The sequence below is a fragment of the Triturus cristatus genome, chromosome 10 (genome assembly GCF_964204655.1).
Source record: "Triturus cristatus chromosome 10, aTriCri1.1, whole genome shotgun sequence".
NCBI lineage: Eukaryota > Metazoa > Chordata > Amphibia > Caudata > Salamandridae > Triturus > Triturus cristatus.
In genome coordinates, this window is record NC_140593.1 from 416,792,205 (window position 1) to 416,812,935 (window position 20,731).

The 20,731-nt window shown below is 45.6% G+C and overlaps 1 protein-coding gene across 1 annotated transcript in view; it reads left to right on the top strand.

Annotated features, from left to right (window-relative positions):
- The window catches only part of YME1L1 (YME1 like 1 ATPase), a 406,402-nt gene that overhangs the window by 45,879 nt on the left and 339,792 nt on the right, over window positions 1–20,731 (top strand). The window contains exon 5 of the mRNA XM_085631755.1: window positions 12,181–12,290. Coding sequence (XP_085487881.1) covers window positions 12,181–12,290 — 110 coding nt within the window. The remainder of the gene's footprint in view (window positions 1–12,180; window positions 12,291–20,731) is intronic.

Sequence of the window (20,731 nt, forward strand, 5' to 3'; positions counted from 1 at the left end):
GAATCACATAGTGGTCGGACCATGAGAGGGGAAAAGGCGATTCAACGACCAACCGAGTGTCGTTGGAGAATACCCCATCAAGCGTATGGCCAGCCGTGTGGGTGGGTCCTCTGACTAACTGTATCAGCCCACACCCAGAAAAGGTGTCCAAAAGAGATTGGGTTTCAGACGAATCCACCTTCTCCAAATGGAAGTTTACATCCCCCAAAACAGTGAAATGGTCACAGCCAAAATGTGACTCTAGGATCTTAAGCATTTGACTACAGAAGTCAGTTTTAGTCTCAGGGGGTCTGTAGATGAGAAGGCCCTTAAACGGCACTCCGTATGCACCATTAATAGAGAATTGGAGAGCCTGAAAGGACTCCTGGAAATCGTCTAACGGAGTAATATGGCAGGACAAATGGTCCCTGTGTAGGATGCCAATCCCTCCCCCCATCCGACCCACTCTATCCATTCTCACTAAATTATAGCCATCCGGGACAGCCTCCACCAGATCGGGACCTGAGGAATCCCTAGCCCAGGTTTCCGTTATAAAGACCCAGTCCGGGACTCTAGTCAAAACGAAATCCTTAAAGGCTAGGTTATTTTTAATTAAGGACCTCGCATTTACAAGAAAGCCCGTGTTGCTCCTCACCTTAGAATCGGGTTTAGGCCTTGGAACAACAACTGATGAGGTCGATCCCTGGACAGGGGAGCCGAAGCAGAGGCAGGTGGGAGAAATCGAAAATCCCTCTGGAACATACCCGCGATGGCAAGGGAGATTGGGCGGTTTTAAAACAGTGAAATCCAGCCTCGTATATACTAACCTCGGATTCTCCCGAACAATGTAATCTATCCTTGCGCCATCCAGCCCGTCCTTGGCGCGGACGGGCGCAGACGGGCTGGACTCTGGCGTGACTCCGGCGGGAGAACGGCGACCACGCTGCGCGACCACGCTGCGCGTCAGCATGGCGAGGATATATAGGGCTCTAATCAGGGACCACCTGCGAGCTGGAGCGCTGCGACGCGAGAGTAACTACCAGCCTCCCCTATCCAAGATGGCGCCTAAAGTACAATTACGGGCGCCTAACGCGCTGGGAATGACCCGCTAAGCAGCGGTGGGGGGCCAATTTACCGTGCAGGTAAGAGGGCAAATTAAAATCAGGGAAAAATGAGCAAAATAAACATAAAACAAATAGAAAACGGGTAATATTAAAATTATTGTCAGACGCTACGCTTAAGAATAAGCAGCCTTAGGTCTCTCATTTACGTGAGTTTGAGCTATTGATGTTGCCTTTTTTTTAACATAAATAAAAGGCATTGTCATCTACAATGCCAATAGCTTAAACTTGCGTAAATGCAAGACCTATTGCATTGCAAATACTTGTTATTCCTTTGAGGCTTCTGCAGCCACTGGATTTGGGCTGTAGGCTCCCAAAACAAAAAGAGCTGCTTACATAGGTAGTCTGCATCTCATCTCACCTCACCTCAAGGACATCCGTGGTACCTCCTGCCGCTCCTGGTTGAAGATGTCCGCTCTTTGCTATTTACCCAACATTTGTTAAGGTATCTCATGGGAGGGCTATTGCTTTGAGGGTGTCCAACATCACAGATGTTTAGTGTAATTTTTCTTTGAATACATATGCTCCTCACGAATAGACAGACTTGCGCTTGGTGAAAGAACTTTTGTTTTGTTACTGCTTAATGTTGAAGTAAATATTGCCATTTAGAGCACTTTTTATAAACTATGTATGATTTATGTCCTGCATGAAAAATATAGTAAAATATGAAGTTTGTAAAATAAATTATATGGAACTATAAATGTCCAATTCATCATTTCAGATGAAGTTGCACTTAACATATTTGGTTTGAAGTATAAACGGTGGACCCCAAAGAAAAAAGGAAAGCCACCTTTCGGGTACCTGTAGAAAATCTAATCGGTCAGAACATTATGCAGTCAGCCAAATTCGATGGCAACCCAACAAATGAACCTGAACGGTGTACACCTAATTGCAGTGCACCCCACCAACACATTGAAAAACGTGCCTTCTTCTTGTGCGTGGTAACGACGAAGTAGTGTTGCCGATATATGAAACTAAAGGTGAATCCATTCATAATGTCAAACCTTACTCACAATGGTGGGGCTTTATTGCCTCCTCTCGAGGTTTACCCTGGCAAGAAACTAAGTGCTCAAACTAAAAAACTACACCAAACAAGAAAACTATATAATTATCTGTATCAATTCTACATGCTTATGGACTCATTGAAACCAGGTATTTAAAAGGTGATCATTAAACTAACTAATTGCTTGCTAGTCTGTTAGTTGTATCATCTTAATATGGAAAGTAAGGATCAACAATGGAAAGAACTGCTCCTTTCAAATTTAGCATTGACAATGGTGGAAATGCACCTAGTTAACTATTATGAGGAACAGTATGGCCCAAAGTCCATGCCGAATGATAACACCCTCCTCAGTAAAATTACTAAACCAGGCAACTTAGAAACATCCTGAGAGACAACGGAGCCAAGTGCCAGATCACTTGAGTGGCAAAATCGACATTAGATACGCAACTCTGTCACTCACCCGCTATCATCCTCAACATGGCTTGCAGGTTTGAGGACCGAGCGGCCCTGCGTATTCATCTATTTAATTGAAGGCAAGATGTAGCTGGTGCATCAAAAGTACTGCAACGTAAAACCCAGGAAATTTGGGAATTGTAGATTTTCGGCAACACTGGTACAGTGAGAAAGTCCACTTGTCAAAATGTGTCCATCCATCAAAAACGCTTTCACCAAATAAATAAATCCGTATTTGTACAGCGCAAACTACTCACCCTTACTGGTTTTAAGGCGCTGGGGCCCGTCGTGGAAATTAAGTGAGCTATTGCCCAGAGGAAAATATATATATATATTCTCTGCTGGCGGTCGCCAGTTTATAGTTAGGACCGAGTTCCCATAGGAGATCTGAAAATTCCATTTTGAATAACTTTGGCGCCGGTTGATGAATCCTCGCGAAATTTTCAAAACTAATGAGGTGCTCCGCTCAGCTCCTACCCTGAAAGTCTCGGGGTGATTCGTCAAGCGGGGGCTGAGAAAAAAGGGGGGTCCCAAAACGCATTTTCCCATAGGACCTTTAGTCGAAGGTACAGCCCGAACGGCTGAACAGAATTACTTGAAATTTGGCAAAGAGGTAGTCCTCAGGTCAGGGATGTGCCTTTTGCATATATGGAGTCAATCTGTTCAGTAGTTCCTGAGAAAATTGCAGTTAAAAGTACATAAATATCTATAGGCGCGCACCGTGCGCGTGCGTAATTCTGATTGGTGATTACATGTCAGTCAACATTCGAATCGGTCGAAATCAAGAAGTGTCGGACGCCATTTTGTGTGTGGCAGTGAAAAAGAAAGGTGGAGAACGTGAAAAGGGGGCAGGGTAGAGCGTTCCTGACCCCCTAGCCTTTGTCAGGGGGTCCCTGAAGAACCGCGAAGGGTGAAAAAAACATTTTATTTTTTTTCAAAAAATCGCGGCGTGCGCGCACCCCTAGCCGCCATTTTGAGTTTTAGAGACAGAAGAGAGTTAAAAACACAAGTGGAGAACATGAAAAGGGGGCAGGGTAGAGAGTTCCTGACCCCCTAGGCCTTCCCAGGGGGACCATGAAAGACCCCTTAGGTCCCCCCAAAAAAATATATTTTTTATAAATATCGCGGAGTGCGCGCACGGTGCGCGCACGGTGGCAATAAGCACCGTGCGTTGAAGGGGCGTTCAATGGGTGTTGTTGTGGGTGTTCCCACGCAACACCCATAGAACTAGACACATCTCCAGATTTACGAGCAATCGTAACTCTGGAGATGCATGTGAATGCTACGCCACCCTAGAGGTGGCGTAGCGAGGCACAACGAGGAGAAATGTTTTCATTTCTCCTCGTTTTTTCCTCTTTCAGTGCGTGCTGCATGCTACAGCACGCATTGAAAGAGGAAAAAGCCTCTTGTGATTGTTCTTCTGCAGGAAGGGACACCTTCCTGCACAAAAACAATCTCCCCACCACGCAGGCATGCTTGCAGCATGGTGCAAGGGAGCCTGCGCCGGCGCATGGCTGCAGTTTCTGCGCCAGCGCAGGGGAAGCATAGAGATGCGATATATTCTTGTAAATATGTTTGTGACGGAGTGTCAGGGACAGGCGGGACACAACGTTGTTTTAAACGGGGTTTTATTGCCAAGTAATGCTTTCTATATACACGGTCAGCCAGTGTCCGAGATGATTTTTCAGTTCTTTAGGCTCTCGATGTTGTTACTCTCTCTTCTCTCCTCTTCTTTCCTATTCCGTCCAGACAGCAGGCGGTACGTGCGCAGTATCTCCCCGGAGCAAGGCGATCTCCCAGCCGGAAGGAAACAAAGAGACAAAAGGCTATGTCAGGGGACCGTGTTACTAGGTTCGTTCCCTAACTCCGGGACCGGGTGTGAGGAAAGACTACCACCAGTGCTTTGACCCCTTTTCCCCTCACGCTGTGCCTATTCCAGTGCTGACTAAGGGAAGGGAACACGGGAAACACCTCTCCTACACCGGCGGTCTGCCTTCTTTACCTAACCAGCCCGCTACTCGGTCACGTACCTGACCGAGCCACGCTCCTCCCCTGGGAACGCGGCTGGGCGAAGCGCGGTGTCCTGGGCCTCCTGGCCGTCCGAAGTTCGTCTCGCTTCCTCTTTCTTCGCTCCGCTCCTCTCCTGGTCCTTGTTCGTTCCGCTCCTCTCCTCGTCCTCGTTCACTCCGCTCCGCTCCAACACTCCTCCTGGAAACGCCGTCCGACTCACTGTGCGGTTCTTCCTGTTTTGGCTGCTCCCACTCGGTGACGTCATAGGAGGGCGGGTACAGCGCCTCGTAGCCTTCGCTCCACTTAAAGGGACCTGCACCTTCTGGTCTCGATCCTTGCTGTTGGTCCATAAAGGAGAACCAGTCCTCCTGCTGAGGGGTTACAAGAGGAGATGAGACCGGTCTGGGAGTCCACCACTCCTTATCGTTATAGTCCTCTTCATATCCCGCACTGTCACATAGTTGCATCTCTGTGCTTCGAAACTAATGCAGCACGGCGCAGCAAAATTACTTGCTGCACCGTGCTGCATTAGTTTGTTATAAATCTGCCCCTCTGCTTCTACCACTCCTCCTCTCTCCATCACTCATTTTCCATCTATGTTAATTTTTTAACCTTTTCCGTCATTCTCCTTCCCTCACCTTCCCTAACTGTCACTATCCTTTACTCATAGTCACTCCTATTCTCCTACTTCACTTCCTCCTGTCTGTATCTGACACCCCTTCACCTTTTCGCATTCTTTCCTTCACTCTCCCTCACTCTGCTTTGCTCATTGAAATCCTGACTCCCTTTCTCTCACTCCAGTTTCCTAAATCCCTCCATCCCCTCACTCCCCATCTCTCACTTTCTCTTACCCCCTTTTTTAATCCTCATACCTGTTATTTCACCATCACTCCACTTCTCTTACTTTCAATCCCTTTACCCTGCTGTACTTCATCCGCTTCGTCTGTTACTCCCTTTTCCTATCTCCGTCCCTTACTCTCCTTTTCTCACTCCCCCCTCCCTCTCTCTCCATTACTCACTGCCATTCCCTTACTCATTTACTCTTCTTACCTGTATCCTCTACCCTTAGTGCTTTTGTTGCAGTCAGTCTTTCACTTCCCTTTCATGACTGATCATAATTTCCTTTTCTCACTCATGGTCTGTCCTTTCCTCCTCTTCACTCAGTCATTTCAATCATTTCATTCATTCATGTATACAGTACACATTCATTCAATCAAAATAAAAAACAGTATATTAGGAATATAGCTCTTTTTGGTGAAGTGAAGTGAGTTCTTAAAAGAACTGTTTTTTTTTTGTCTTTTTTTTGTTTTATATTTTTTTTTTTTTTAGTTTTTTTTAACAATTTTTTATTTTTTGGGGATTTTTTTTACAGCACCAAAACAAAACTGGGAATCAAAACTGCTCAACAGGAACAAAAAAAACAAAATTATGACCTGGAGCATGTGTGCTGCTGTATACGGTTTTCAATTAAATTTATGCTACTCTCTCCGTAGCAAATTACCTCATTGCACACATTGCAATGAATGTGCACTTTTTAGAACAGGGGCCAGATGTCAAGAGGCCTGGTGCATGGTGAATCTGCGGCCGCAGATGATGTGCTCGGCTGAGAAGGTCCAGGTGGAGGGTTCTCCCTTAGGGCTCTTGTGGTTTCACGAGCATACCGAATTGGATGCATTGATTTAAAGTGCCTGAGCATGCAATAAATACTGAAGGAGTATTTTATGGCCGGATCCCCTCTAGACAGGACACTTCCGCAAATTGTACAAGTGACCTTTGGCGCATTTACTTTTTTTTGCCCCTCTGGAAAAGTAAAATAATTCCAAATAAAAGAGTGCTTCTGTTTGCCCTTTCTTGGTGGTTCTTGAAAGGTCTCCTCACTGTCTGAAGATGACTGGTGTTCTGCCATTTCACTGGAGTAGCTCTTCAACAACCTTCTCTCAGGAAATAAGTAGAAATAGTGAGGGGAGTGGGAGTGGGAGTGGGTGTGGTTTTTGAAGATTCTAGAACAGAAACTACTATGAACCAATGAAAAGGGTTGTTTCGTAATCACATGACTTGCCGTGCGCGTACCGTGCGCGCACGGAGCACGCACGCATGCGCACTCGGAGCGCGCACGGAGCACGCATGCGCACACGAAGCACGCATGCGCACACGAAGATGGTGCGCGCACGGTACGCGCACGGTGCACGCACGGTTCGGAAATGAATTACTTTGAACCCGATTTCCAAAACATAAAAAGGAGGCAGGAAAGACACTCCCTGACCCCCTAGACCTTCTCAGGGGGTCCCTAAAGGACCTCGTAAATTAAAAAAAAAACATTTGGTTTGATAAAAAAAAATCGGCCGTGCGCGCACGGTGCTCGCACGGATCGGAAATGAATAGCTTTGAACCCGATTTCTAAAACATAAAAAGGAGGCAGGGAAGACACTCTCTGACCCCCTAGACCAGTGGTTCCCAAGCTTTTTCGACCTATGGCTCCCTTGACCTAATTGGCAGTTGGCCATGGCTCCCCGCCATTTTTTTATCGGTGGGGTAATGTGAACCCGACCTCGGGAGTACTTCCAGTTGTCTCCCTGAAATGTATTGATATGCGATGAAGGTATTATAATCATATTTGTAACAAAATAAAAATATAGCAGTTGTTTAATAAAAGCTTTAATAATTACGGACCTGGATTCAGTGAAATATGCTTTATCAAGTGTACCATGATTAGACAGATTGAAGCATTCCTGCCATCACCTTCTGTGAGTATGACACCTCTGAGCAGTCCAGGCATTTTAGCTAAAAGCTCTCGCTTGCCATGAGTTGCGAGATAATACTCCGCATAATAATGCAAAAAAGGCAAAGTACAAGCCCAAGAATGCACTACTAAAAGCTAAAAAAAGAGCAGCTATATGTGTGCCTGTTCGGTGCTTTAAGGTGGCTTGCATTGTTGCAGTCTCTGCTGTATCTGTTGTTGGTCAATTGGCTCGAGCGGTTGGGGTACAGGCACCGTGTGAAGCGTACGTCACACCCTCATAATAACCATGCGTTCATCCGTTCCAAAAACGACACTACACCGTAAAAATTATGAAAGAAAGTAGCTTCTCTTTAACTTTTTCTCTTAGTTGCAGGGTTCATAAAAATAAATACAATACAATACAATTTTCCTCAAAAGAGCAGGTCAAATAAATAATACCACAGTGGGGTTTCAATAAATAGGATCAGGGCATAAATGGTGTCTCTTCTACCTTACTTTCTCGACGTGCCTCCCCCCAAGCCCTTAAGCTGGTCTGGAGTTCACCCTTCTTTGCACCTTGGGGACAGAACACCCCCTCTCGCTCACAAAACTCCCTGAGTTGGGCCACAGTATAAGTTTCCACATCTTCCAATACAAACTCCATTTTGCCCACTCAGGATAGAAGACAGTTGTTTACAGAATCTATGCAGGGGGGTACCTTTTGTAATACCTCCTCCCACCACCAGAAGTAAATTTGGAAAAAACAAAACTCAAAATTAGGAAGGCCGCTTGGAGAAAACTCCCGGTGTAGGCCTATGGACTACCCACAGTTATTGTCCAGTGGACGCAGGCACAGCTCTATCCCACCGCTGAACACCAATTTTATGTTGGAAACCGGGTCAGCAGTCACTGTATGGCACTCTACTCTACATCACTCAACTCTATGCCACTGCACTCTTAGTCACTCTAATGTACTCTGCACCACTGCATTCTGAACCGCTTTACTCAAAACCAATTCACTCTATGCCACTGCACTGTACACCACTATACTCTACTCTACTCTGTGCCACTTTATTCTGCACCTCTGCACTCTGCCACTGCACAGTACACCGACGTGCTATTCCCCACTGCACTCTACGAAGCTCTAGAACCATTCATGCTCCGCCTCTAAACTCTGTGGCATTCTACTGTGTCACACTGCACCACTCTACTGCACTTCTGCACCACTCTACGCCATTATAATCTACTGTGCACTACTGCACTCTGTTGCTCTACTCTGCACCACTCTGTGTGCCCCTGCACTCTACTTTATTGTTCAACACTACAACCTTCACCACTGCACTCTAAACCACTCCAGTCTACTCTGTACCACTCCACGCCAGTGCACTGTATGCCACTACTGTATGCCTCCACTCTACCCCGCACCACTCCACTCTACAGCACTTCACTCTACTTTGAAACAATATGACACTGAACTCTGCCACTCTCCTCTGTTTTGCATCACTCTACTCTGCACCACTCTACTCTGCACCACTGCGCTCTTTGGTACCCTAATCTAAACCATTGCACTATACCAATATACTCTACGCCACTTTTCTCAAAACCAATGCACTCTATGCCACTGCACTGTACGTCCAAAAGTTAGCACCGCTGCACTCTAGGCCACTGTACTCTGCTCTACAACAATCTACTCTACGCCACTGCAGTCCACACCAATGCCCTGTAAGACACATTACTCCGCAAGATTGTACTCTCTGCCACTGAACTCTACGCTACTCTGCGCCACTTGCTAGGAATAAGACATGGTGCGAGTGACTGTAGCCATTGTCTGAAGTACAAACTGGTGACTTGGCACCCGTTGGTTAATCATTGGTGAGCGTTATTGGGCAAAAGTCTAAACTGAGACACTATAACCTGGCTGTTTTGGGTCCATAGACTGGATACCTTTCGTAATGATGCTGGCGAGTTTTGACTTGTTATAGCAGTTGAGCTAGCCTTTCTCTACGCACTTCAGTTGGAGAACTTTTCGGAGACTAGTGTCTTCTTCCTCTGTCACCAGACTTCAAATTTCCTGTCATTGTTTTTGAGAGCTATGAGGCTTCATTGTAATTGGACGTCGAGGGAGCAGTGTCCTTGCTGTGTGTGGACTCGATCTCTCCCAATTTTAGAACTTCTTGCCTTAGAAACCGAGAAAGCGCAGTGTTTCCTTAGTGTGCTGACTGCACAACATTCCCACTGAGAGAACTTTGATGCTCAGAGGAGAGTGGTGCCTCGTCAAGCTCAGACTCTTCATGTAATGTCAGTAAGAGACTAGCATCTCCGCAGTGCTTAGTTTTTCTAGTGAGTTTTGTCAGCCCTCTAGAGTTTCCCTTCAGGCCGTCTTTCCTTCCCACGCCCCCCCCCCCCCCCCCTGTTCCATATTGCACTCTGCGCTTTGCTCCTGGAAGTCCTAAGAACAGTACTGGAACAGTGTTAGTTTTCATATATCTTAATATGAACTGTGAGGCAGAAACCGACACAAATTATAGATGAGCTGTGAGTAAGAAGCCTTGTACATAATGCCTAGTCACAAGAGTATAAAATAATAGTGAGGAGAGTGACTGGGATGAACTGCATTTGATGTGAATTTCTCAGTGGTGGTTTAACTACAGGAAATTCTTATAAAAGAGAGGCTTAATTCTCCTGACAGTATGGTATGTGTTAGTAAGCATATTTAGACTAGTAGAATTTAATTCTAACCAGTAATAATTGTATAGAGCTGTTTTCATTATCATGCATGTTGTCTTTGTATGTATGCATTACGTATTCTCTCCAATTGGAAGTTTGCTACCTGTAAAACACTGATAAGGTGAACATGAGAGTAGCAGAAAGAAAAGTCGAGAGAGCACAGCTCAGGAGTTCTCTTCTCTATCCCATTCCTATCTCCCCCATAAGGGTGTAGACTGGCCTGAACCTCAAGGTGGGCAAAACCTTAAGGAGGGCATTGGAAGCTTATGTCGATTCTTCTCCTCTAGAGAGCAGTGGCACCTGACACCACTTAAATCTACGCCAATGCACTCTACACCACTCTAATCTGCTCTGCACCACTACACTCCAGCCACTACCTCAACGCAACTGAACTCTACACCTCTGCACTCTATCCTGCACTATTCCGCTTTACCCTGCACCACTTCTCTGAAATAATATGCTCTAGGCCACTGCATTCTACGCCACGCTACTCTCCCCTACGCCGATCCACCCTACGCCGAACCACTCTACTCCATTGCACTCTAAGCCACTGCACTCTACTCTGCACCCCTCTACTCTGCACCCCTCTAAGTCACTGCACTTGACGCCAATGCACTATACACCACGTTACTCAAAACCAGTGCACTTTAAGCCACTGCACTTTATGCCACTCTACTCTGCACCCCTATACTTTGTCACTTCACTCTGACTCTGTACACCATTAAACTCTATTCCACTCTGACACTGTTCTATGCCACTCTATTCTAGAACACTCTCCTCTTCACAACACTGCTCTGCTGTACGCAGCTCCCTCTACGCCACTCCATACCACTTTACCCCACTCTATTCTATGACACTGCTCCACTCTACGCCACTCCATACTACTTTAACCCACTCTATTTTATAACACACTGCTCCGCTCTATGCCACTCCAGTACTCCACTGTAGCCCTTCCACTCTATGCCACTCCAAGACACGCTACTTCACTCTGCCGTTTCACTCTACTACACTGTATGCCACTCCACTCTGCCACTATCTACTCACCTCTATGCAACAACCTCTACGCCTCTCAACTTTGCTCTACTGCACTCCTCTGCACTGAACCACTCCACAACTCTGTTATTATATCCTATGTAATGCTTGCTGTATGATTTACATATCAAACATTTTCAGCGCTCAGGTGTGCAAGGGCTCCAAGACCCATGCAAGACTACTTGGCTTGGTTCGGCTTTGACTTGGCTGGTGCTGATAATTTGTGGGCTCGCACACCTCTACAGCAAACCAACTTGTAATTGTTATCGTTTGAAGCAGTTATCTCCACTTAATTATTCATGACCGTGTGGGAATGGGCTGATTGACTCTGTTCCTGCTATAGAATGCCTGGGACGGCGAGGAGCTCTCAGCATGTGCCTACACCATTTAACCTCTTGGCCACACCCTCCAGATTTGAATATAGTTGAGCACTATGTATTAGTTGAGACGAGCTAAAATTGATGGAACGCAGTGAATTTAGATGACAAATTAAGTATCAGGTGTTGTTCAAATTGTTTCAAATATTTCCACTCTTCAGATTTGTGATGTTTTATTAAAAAGCCCCAGCACATTAAATGCATATTCCTTTGTAATTTTATGAAGCTCAAAACATAAATGTCAGTTTACAAACCTTCGCAATCATAGTTAAGGTTTAGTTTGTACTGGAGCAAATTTTATGCATAGATATATATATTACCCCTCCATACCTTTGTGAAACCTCCAGTCTTTCAGTTAAGGAACACCCCCAGGTTCCCCGAGATTGTGTGCTCCCTTGGTGACACTCTTTCCAAATCTGCAGAATCTTTTAGTGGTTCGAAGTAATTTAACCAACCACAATTGTGCCATAGAACCATAACATCTAATTTTTCTGTGTGTTTTGCAAGATCCACTTTTCCTTACCAGGCATCATTGTTTATTCCTCGGACAGATATGTTTCTTATATGAAATAGATAATTTATTTTACTTTTCATTTTCACTGCAAGCCCTTTATAGGAATGCTAATTGTAGAATTTTAAGGATTGATGTCTTCTTCCTTCTTATTGAAATGAAACCAGTATTTTTTTATATATACTCTTGACTGTATTGTTAACTTTAGGATACAAATAATTTATGCATTTATTCCAATTACTATTTAGTGTATATACAGACCCGAGGCTTTAAAACTTTAAAATCAAGAACTAGGCGTTTGCAGTCTACCTCTGAGAGAATTGCAGAGTCCGAATATGTTGCTCCTTCTTTTATGAAGGTAAGTTTAGAAACCCATTTTTTCCACAGTAATTTGCTTTCTTGTCATGTGCAACATCGTGCTGACGGGCTTTTGACATGGAGTTAGGTGGCAGAGGTCAGTGAAGAAGTTTAGTAGATATTCATTATAAAGTAAAAGTACACGTTACAAATTATATTGTGCATTTTGCAAGGGAGAAACCACTAGGACCTTTTAGTGTGTAGTTTTCTCTTATCAATTTTGCAATACTTTAGTCACAAACTCTGATGCTGTAAATATATCTGGAAATATATTTCTACTGATAATTACTGTTGTAAGGAAAGTGGCTTTTTTGCAGGATTACCTCTACCATTTGCCCACACGTTGACTGCTAGGCACTAGTGTAACAGCTCTGAAATGTCCTGAGCACTGCTCAGCAAGACTCATTTCATGTGCTCTGATCCTTAAACAGGTAAGTTTGATTTTGTTGTCCCCAGTTGGGATAGCCTAATTTACTTGTAAGTCCCTAGTATATGGTATCGGGGGTACCCAGGACCTGTAAGAGTGTCCCCCTTGGACTGCTGCGCTTGTGCCAACCTGAGTAGGACAAAGTAAAACATGGGCCCCAGTCTGCCACTTTGCCATTTAAAGTAATGGCAAAGCCCAAACCTTCTTTTTAAGGTTTCGCCTGCACAGCGCTGGCGCTTGGTTGCGAAATCTCTTGTAAGTAAATAAATAAAAAGGGAGCTTAACCCCTTCCCTGCTCATGACGGAACCACTCAGTCATGAGCCACAGTCGCGCTGTGCTCATGACGGAGTGGTTCCGTCATGCCGCGGCCGTTGGCTGCCGCTCCGCCCACGCGGGGCGTATTCCCTGCCTGTGCGTGCATCCAACGTAAGTGGGCGCTCACCGCAAAAACCCCCAGCGCTGAGGCGGAATTCGCGCCGCGGCGAAGGGGTTAAAGCCCGTCCATTAACGATTTGCATGTTTGCTTGTCATTCTAATTTCTTGGCTTTCTATTGGTTTTTGTGTGCCGTTTCCGATCTCCCTCAGGATTTTCTTGTGTGTTGTGGTTTCTGTGGCGCTTGGAGCAAGTGCCTTTTCCTTTTGAACACTTCATCCGCTGCTTCTTATGTTGCTGGTACTCCTTTTCTTTTTTTTTTCTTCATCCTCCTCCCGCCTTGTGTGTCAAACCCACCGCCTTCCTGCCGCTCTACCTTTCTCTGTTGTTTTTACACCCTCCTCCCCCGCCCTTTATTGTGACAAAACTCGCCCCCTGCTCTCCATTACGTCCAAAATTCTCCATCCTGCCCTCCTCCCACTTGTGTCAGTTGTTGTTCTCTTTATTGTATGTTAGTTGCTCAGAAACCCTTGGTGCTTTGACGGCTCACCAATGTTGAAAGGGATGAAATGGCGATCACTGAACTGATTTGCTGCCTTCTTACTATAGTTGGGCGTCTAGTTAGATTTAGAATTCTTACTAGCATTACTCCTTGTGACCATGGGCATGACACCTTCAAAGCACTGTGCACCCTGAAGTGGGGCTGAAGGTTTGATTAACAAGAGCCTAATTGATGCAAGGTATTCCTTCCACTCATCCCTCACTTCCGCCCATCGCCCCTATTTGTTCTCCACTGATCAGCTCTGTTACCTGGAGCTTGCAAACTTCTCGTTCCCTGTTTGCTTTGGCATTTCTGTGCTCGTCCCTGACGCCCAATTGGGGTAGCCCAGTTCCCGTGAGTGTTTGGCTCAAGTTTCTAAAGGGCAGAAATAGCTGGTCTATCTATTGGCCTCTGAGCCAGACCAGCCCTACCCTGGATGATTGGACAACTTTTGGGATGGAACCCCTCTACTCTTTACTCTGACAATATATAGAGGGTAAACCACATTGAAGTCTGTGTTTTGCAAATAAATATTGCTCCCTCATTTGTTTTTGTTTAAATTTCTTTATTAATTTGACATATTTTCATGTATCACCGCAGTACCAAATAACTGAAATTGCATGTTTGCATCATTTACGATCACTACTTGTCACAGATGCTGAGCCCGTGCATCGCTAGCTATAAGACTGATACCAAAGTAACAATCGGGAGATAACACCAGCCATGACTGCATAATTTTGCTTCTACAAAGAGTCCGTTAGAATGTACACAACATTGCTTGTAATCGCATGTTAACTCGCAGGGGGGAGAACAATTTGATAGGAGGAGGAAGGGTTGGGGGGAGAACGCATCTCACCAAATTAAGGATTATACGGTGTGCAGATGGTTTCGCCACTACTCTTCATGCCTCGGGTCATAGCGGCCCTTTCGGTGCCAACGCTACTCTTACCTATGACTCAGTGTCCGTACTTGTTATCCTGAATACTTGTCAGGGGTGGCCACGGTCATGATATCAGTCCTCTACTTCTGGAATGGTGCCCTTTTTAGGTCTCGCGAGCCAAAGGCTCGAAGAGACATTTTATATGTGGGATTTTCAAAGTGCTACCCACACTTTTGGCTGGCCTAAACCTTGAGTGCACGATCACATGCACGTGCACAGCTGCTCCTCTGCTCATTGCATTCCCCCCTCCCTTCTCACCCAGCCCTTTGATGCTCTGCTCGATTACTTTCACTTTTGCCGCTTTGATGTTTGATCGCAAACGCGATCACTTCCGCTTGTTTTATTTCATTTTCAAGCACTTCCTGTAGCCGAGAGGCATGAACCTGTGGCAGGGAGTCCTGTTTCCAAGCTAGGTGCCGTGGACACATCTTAATAGGTAAACGTTAGGCAGTCACTGATACCCGTGGTTTGCACGGTTACCCATCTAGAGAGCATTGCGTTGTTTTGGTGTAACAGTCACTCCGAGTCCGATGTACCGTCGCTTACCCCCAGGTTCCTAGCGATTGGCCCTTCCTTACCCCCTTAGGCTTGTTGTATTTATTACTTTATTTGTTGTAAATAGTATAAATATAATGTTTCTTGTTACATTGTGCTCACTGCCGCAGCTGCGCACCACTCAAGGGCCGCCTCGGTTCATAAACAGCGCAGGGCTTGTAAAACAGCGTGCTCCTTCCCGCACTCGAACCTGTGGTGTTCGGTTTCACACATTCTTCTGCAGCAGGCACGTTCCTTACTGCCGTGTGATAGGAAGGGGGGGGGGGGGGGCTGCCTCTCCCAAAGAATGGACGCTGTTTACAGTCGGCCTGATGGACGAATCACCTTTTCACAATGGAATTAGCCCATCTCTTCCCTTACGCAGGTGGGAGAATTGGACTGCCCTGGTTTGTTTATACTGCACACGGTTTCTGTTGCTACCCTCCTCCCTGGGACACTCTATTCCTTGCCGGCCGTGAGTGAGTCATTTATTTACTGTATTTACTGTTAGCAGTTTTACACAGGACAGACTTGACCTCATGGGAGACAGAGCGTTTCACCGAAGAACAACTTGCCAGTTTACAGTTAGCTACGCAAGATAAAATTCATGATTTATGAAACCGCAAAGAGTAAAACTAAATAACACAATAAATATACGCTACGGGGTTACATGTGGTAAAATAAAATACTACAATAACTCCGTTGATTCTGATCTAGAGGTGGGCGAGTCAACAAATTGCAGGGGGAACAGAGTCAAGGCTCTCGCGTGACTCCAAGAGTCCGTGGAGGATATTTGACATGCAAATCGTGCAACAAACATCATCTAAAATTTAATAAAACCACTTGAAGATTCAAAAAAGTGCATTTCTTTCACATGCGGAAGTGTTGCACCTGAATCTGAGTGATAGTTTTTAAACGTAATTTACAAACATTCCTGCCTGCCCTGCTCCAACGATAGTGAACTAAAAAACAAGTCCGTTGTCATGTTTACCCTACATTTGGCCTATAATTGTGTAAATGAAAGTCTTTTAAATTAAATTTATGTGGAAACTCGCATATTTGAAGGTACTTTCATATGTGTATAAAACCTACTTTATTGTTAATCAAAGCCATACCAATTATCTACAAGGATGAGAAAGAAACGAGCGCAAAGTCCAATCTAGGAAGGGAGAAAAATAAACTTAAATCAGTATATTAAAGCATTAAAACTTAATTTAATCAACAATATCTGTGTTTAAGCATCAGTGTTTAATTTGTAAAGGAATACGTGCTGAATCCCGAAGTTTTGTTCAGAAGCAACGCGGCCAGAACTATTAAAGGTCGGGGTGCCGTATTCCAAGGCTGCTTGATCTTGATTCGACTTCATGGCGCTTTCTTCCTCCACCTGACCCTCTCTACCCTTTTATCTTGCTCCTGCACATTCTTTTTCCATCCCTGTTCTCTCCCTTTGTCACTGCATTGCAGTCTTTTTCTTACCTCTTCCCTTTGTATTTTTCTGTCTGTTCAGGCCCTGCAACCAACTCCCAGAGAGGGGCCAACGCCACGTGCCCTTCGGCTGTACGTGACGGGGTGGGGAGTTGCTTACCCATGGGTGGTTGGGTGCAAGACCCTGTGCCCAACCCCACACTGTTGACATGGAAAGGCCACAGGCCAGGCACTGCTGTTAAACCACGCAGTGCACAGTCAAGGGCTGTGTGCAGCACAGGAGGCTAGCCACCCATGGGAGAGTGAGCCCAAGGGCCCAGCCCCACTTTGTGTACACCACCCAACCCCACCCTGTGCACATCCATGGGGTATGGGCCCCAGGCCTGGCTGCAGGCCAGGCCCTGCTGCTAACCCCACATTGCGCATGGCTGACTGACATGAAACATATTTTTCAATTTTTGTAACTAGGAACGATGACTCCAACAGGAACTTTTATCTGTTTTTTAAAACATTTCTTGACTTTTATGTTTTGTAACTTTTTTAGACTGATCTAAAAAAAGAAAAAAGGGGCATCAAAACGTGGATGACATATTTTTTAAGAACCCTACTTTTTAAATTATTTAAAAAAAGTTTCTTCATGAGCAGTCAACAACTGGTCCCTGCCTTCTGTACACTACTTTTCTGCAAATACAACATTTCAGCAGTCCATACAATATAGTGCAATGCACTGGTGCAGGGGGTTGGGGTCACAACTCAAAGCGGCAGCAGCATCAGGAGGAGCAGTGTCCCCAGCCCGGAGAGTGGGTAGAGTAGCAGTGGATAATAACCTGTTATTTGTAGAACGCAAACTAATCACCCCTAAGGGTCTCAAGGCGCTGGGGGCCATCGGGGAGATTAAGTGAGCTATTGCCCAGAGTCACAGGGTGCTGGGCTGAGCTGCCGCCGGCGATCGAACCGTGAGCCCCCTGCTCCAGAGTCAGCTGCCCTAGCCGTTGTGCCACACCTTTCCCACCTGCGCCACACCTCATATAAAAGCTCCTTCATCCTGGTCATATTTTCGCTTTGTAGCGATTAACTGCCTGCTGTGGCAGTTTTTAGGTCGAGCCTGTAACAGCGCACATGCGATGTTCTGGCGAAGACTTCATGTAGGGGCTCTCGAAACTAACCTAAGAATCGCACAAGCCGTGTGCTTTTTGTTTTGGCCCACGCTATTTGCCTTTGCGTGCGTCTTTTTAACAAAGACAGCACACAATTGGCCAAAGGCGGGCACATTGCTCCGCCCATTGCCTATTGGTGTCGGTTACCCGCACGCCCGCCATGTGGTTTCAATTTTCATGCCCAGACACGGGTGCGATAATTGAAACCAGATGTCTCGCTGTGGCGCACGCGCACCATTCGCAGGCTTGTTTTCTCTCCTCGCGAGGTGATGGTCCGCTCTTAGTTGTTGGGATAAATATCACTGAAGATAAATCTTGTAATTTTGTAAAAAGGGTATTTATGCATCATATTAAGTAAGCCTTGATTTACAGCGTACTCGCCTTGGAACTTCTTGTTTTTTAAAAGCTTCTATCACAAGACGTTCTATATGAAAAATGAGGCTGCATACTTTAAATGGAATATTAATGTGCCTAGAACCGGCTGGATGAATTGGACAATTGATACCGCTTGGGTTTATTTTATGCTGGTCCGAGTCCTCATGACAGTTTATGCTGTTGGATTATTGTGGCATACAGCTTTAAGAGAGCAGTTATAGTGAGCTGTTTGGAAAGTTCAGATCGCGTCTGAGAGTCATGCTTTAGGCAGACTTGAGGAATGCACTGGCACCGAGCCCCTTGCCTGACGCTCGGAAACAAATGACTCCCACGGTAATATTTCTTCTAAGTTAAAGCGCCAGCCGAGCTGAGAGTTGCCCCTACCTCCGAAAACGAGAATAGTCCAATGGAGTCTCAGAAAATTTGGATAGGAACGAGATGATAGGCAAGAAGACAACCCGTTCGAAATCTTTCAGAGACAGCATCGACAAAATTAGCTTAAACGAAAAAAAAACCTGTAGCCAATGCCTGTCGCGTAAACAGCTCGTTGACAAAAAGAGAAAATGATAATGGTAATCATGCCTCGGTGACTTCAGAGGCACAGGCGCTATAGAGTCTCTCTGGGTAGCCTCAGATAAAATGGAAAAATGGCAAACAACAAATACCAATTTTTTGAAACAAAATCAACAACATGAAATTATGCACCTCGACCAAAAAAGCAAGCTATTTTCAATTTTCGCTGAGCTACTTCTCAAAGTGAATCTCTAAAAAAGATGAAATCTGACTGATTATACACGAAAACAAACTGACCATTACACATACTGTAGTAAGTCACTAGCAATGGTTCTGCCCATGGTTGAGCGTCATGTCCTTTGATTCTCACTCATTAAAACTCTATTGTTGCAAGATCCAGGGATATATTTTCAAGGAAATGGCGCAGCGCTGAGAGCAATTTTGCAGCGCGGCGCTGCGTCCTTTAAAAAAAGCATTTCTAATGCAATAGGTCTCAAATTTTTCGTGAGTTTGAGCTATTGACATTTCAAATGACAATGCCTTTTATTTTTGTTTCCGTTTTTAAAACCTAAATAAAAGGCATTGTAATTTACAATGCCAATAGCTTAAACTCACGTAAATGCGAGACCTATTGCATTGCAAATGCTTGTTATGGGGGGGAGAGGGAAGAGGGAAGGTCTAGCTACTGTTGGGTTCCCTCTGTGCACTTTTGTGTCTCGCTTGCCGCTTGGGAGAGCTCCTGTGTCTCCATCTGCTCCTGCCACTCTCCCCGGAGATCTATGAGTATTGCGTATAGAGGTGTCTTCGCAGTGCCCATGGCATCTTCGCACCGAAGCCCCATGCTTTCTGCCTGTGCCCAGCATGTCATCGAACGATACCAAGCCCCCGGCGACGGGGGATCAGGGGACTTCCAGCGTTTGGTAAGGAGGCGTATGCTACTATTAGTTCCAGGTCTAAAAAGCGAGTTGTCACCTTATGTTTCTTTCGCCTCCGGAACAGCCCCATTAGGCACACTTCCCAGTTACACTCCAGGTCTGTGCTGCACGCCAAATGCATTGTGATGGTTTCCCAGTAAGTAACCAGTTTACTACACACTCATAGCATGTGTATTAGGTCTCCTCCCACCAGATCGCAGAGCAGGCATTGCGCCTCTACACGATTGAATATTTTATTAATGGAGGCCAGTGTCATGTAAGCTCTTTGCGTTATGTAATATTGTATGAGGCTGAATCTGGCGTTCCTCGATATGTAGGTGGGACTCTCTAGTATTGCTGCCCATTCCCGGTCCGTGCTTTGTCTCTGCAGGTCTGCATCCCAGCACCCTCTCAGTTTTACTAGTGGGGCTGCTGCATGTGTCCTTAATGACTCCGCTAGCCACTTGATGAGGCGTCAGTCCGTCCCCATAATGTGTAGATATTGGAGTGTTAAGTGCGTGTTCGGCTCCTCTGTCATGTTCACCCCAGAGTAGCCTCTATATTGCTCCCTCTCATTTTGCGTCTTGGTGTCAATACTGCCTGACTGTTGATACATATGATAATGCCCACCGTGTTTGGTGTTTTAGTAGATTTTTTGTTTTACATATACCCTGTTCGCCAGTTTCAGTGCCTTCTCTCCTCTTTGCCTCTATGGTCTGCCTGTGCTCTGTATCCTGTGTGGCCTGCCTCTTTAGACACTCCTGTCCTGTGAGTCTGTCCCTTGGGCCCTGTAGATGCTGTGAAGGCATGTTGTGCCGGTCTGGTATCATCACTGTGCTTTGACTATGTGTACGGTCCCTAGCCATTGACTATTGGTGCTTGTGGACCGAGTACTTCTACCCCTAACCCCCCATAGAATCCTCATGCCTTTAGGGGGTGCTTCCTCCCCTCTAAGGGCTTGTATTCCAAGTTCCTGCATGCTGGTATGCAGAGGATGTGGTGTAACGACCACAGCTGCCGACTATGGAGATGGGAAACCAGGTTCGAGTCTTGGTTTCGGCTCAGCATCCATGTGTCTTTAAAAAAAATTAGTTTGACCTTGTATAATGTAAGCACTTTTAATGCAAAGTGCTCCAATACCTTCGGGTCGAGTTTACGCTGTATAAAACCGCAAGGAAAATAAATGCAAAACATTGACAAAGCCAATATATTTTGCTTAGGCGAAACCTATTGGCTTTGCCA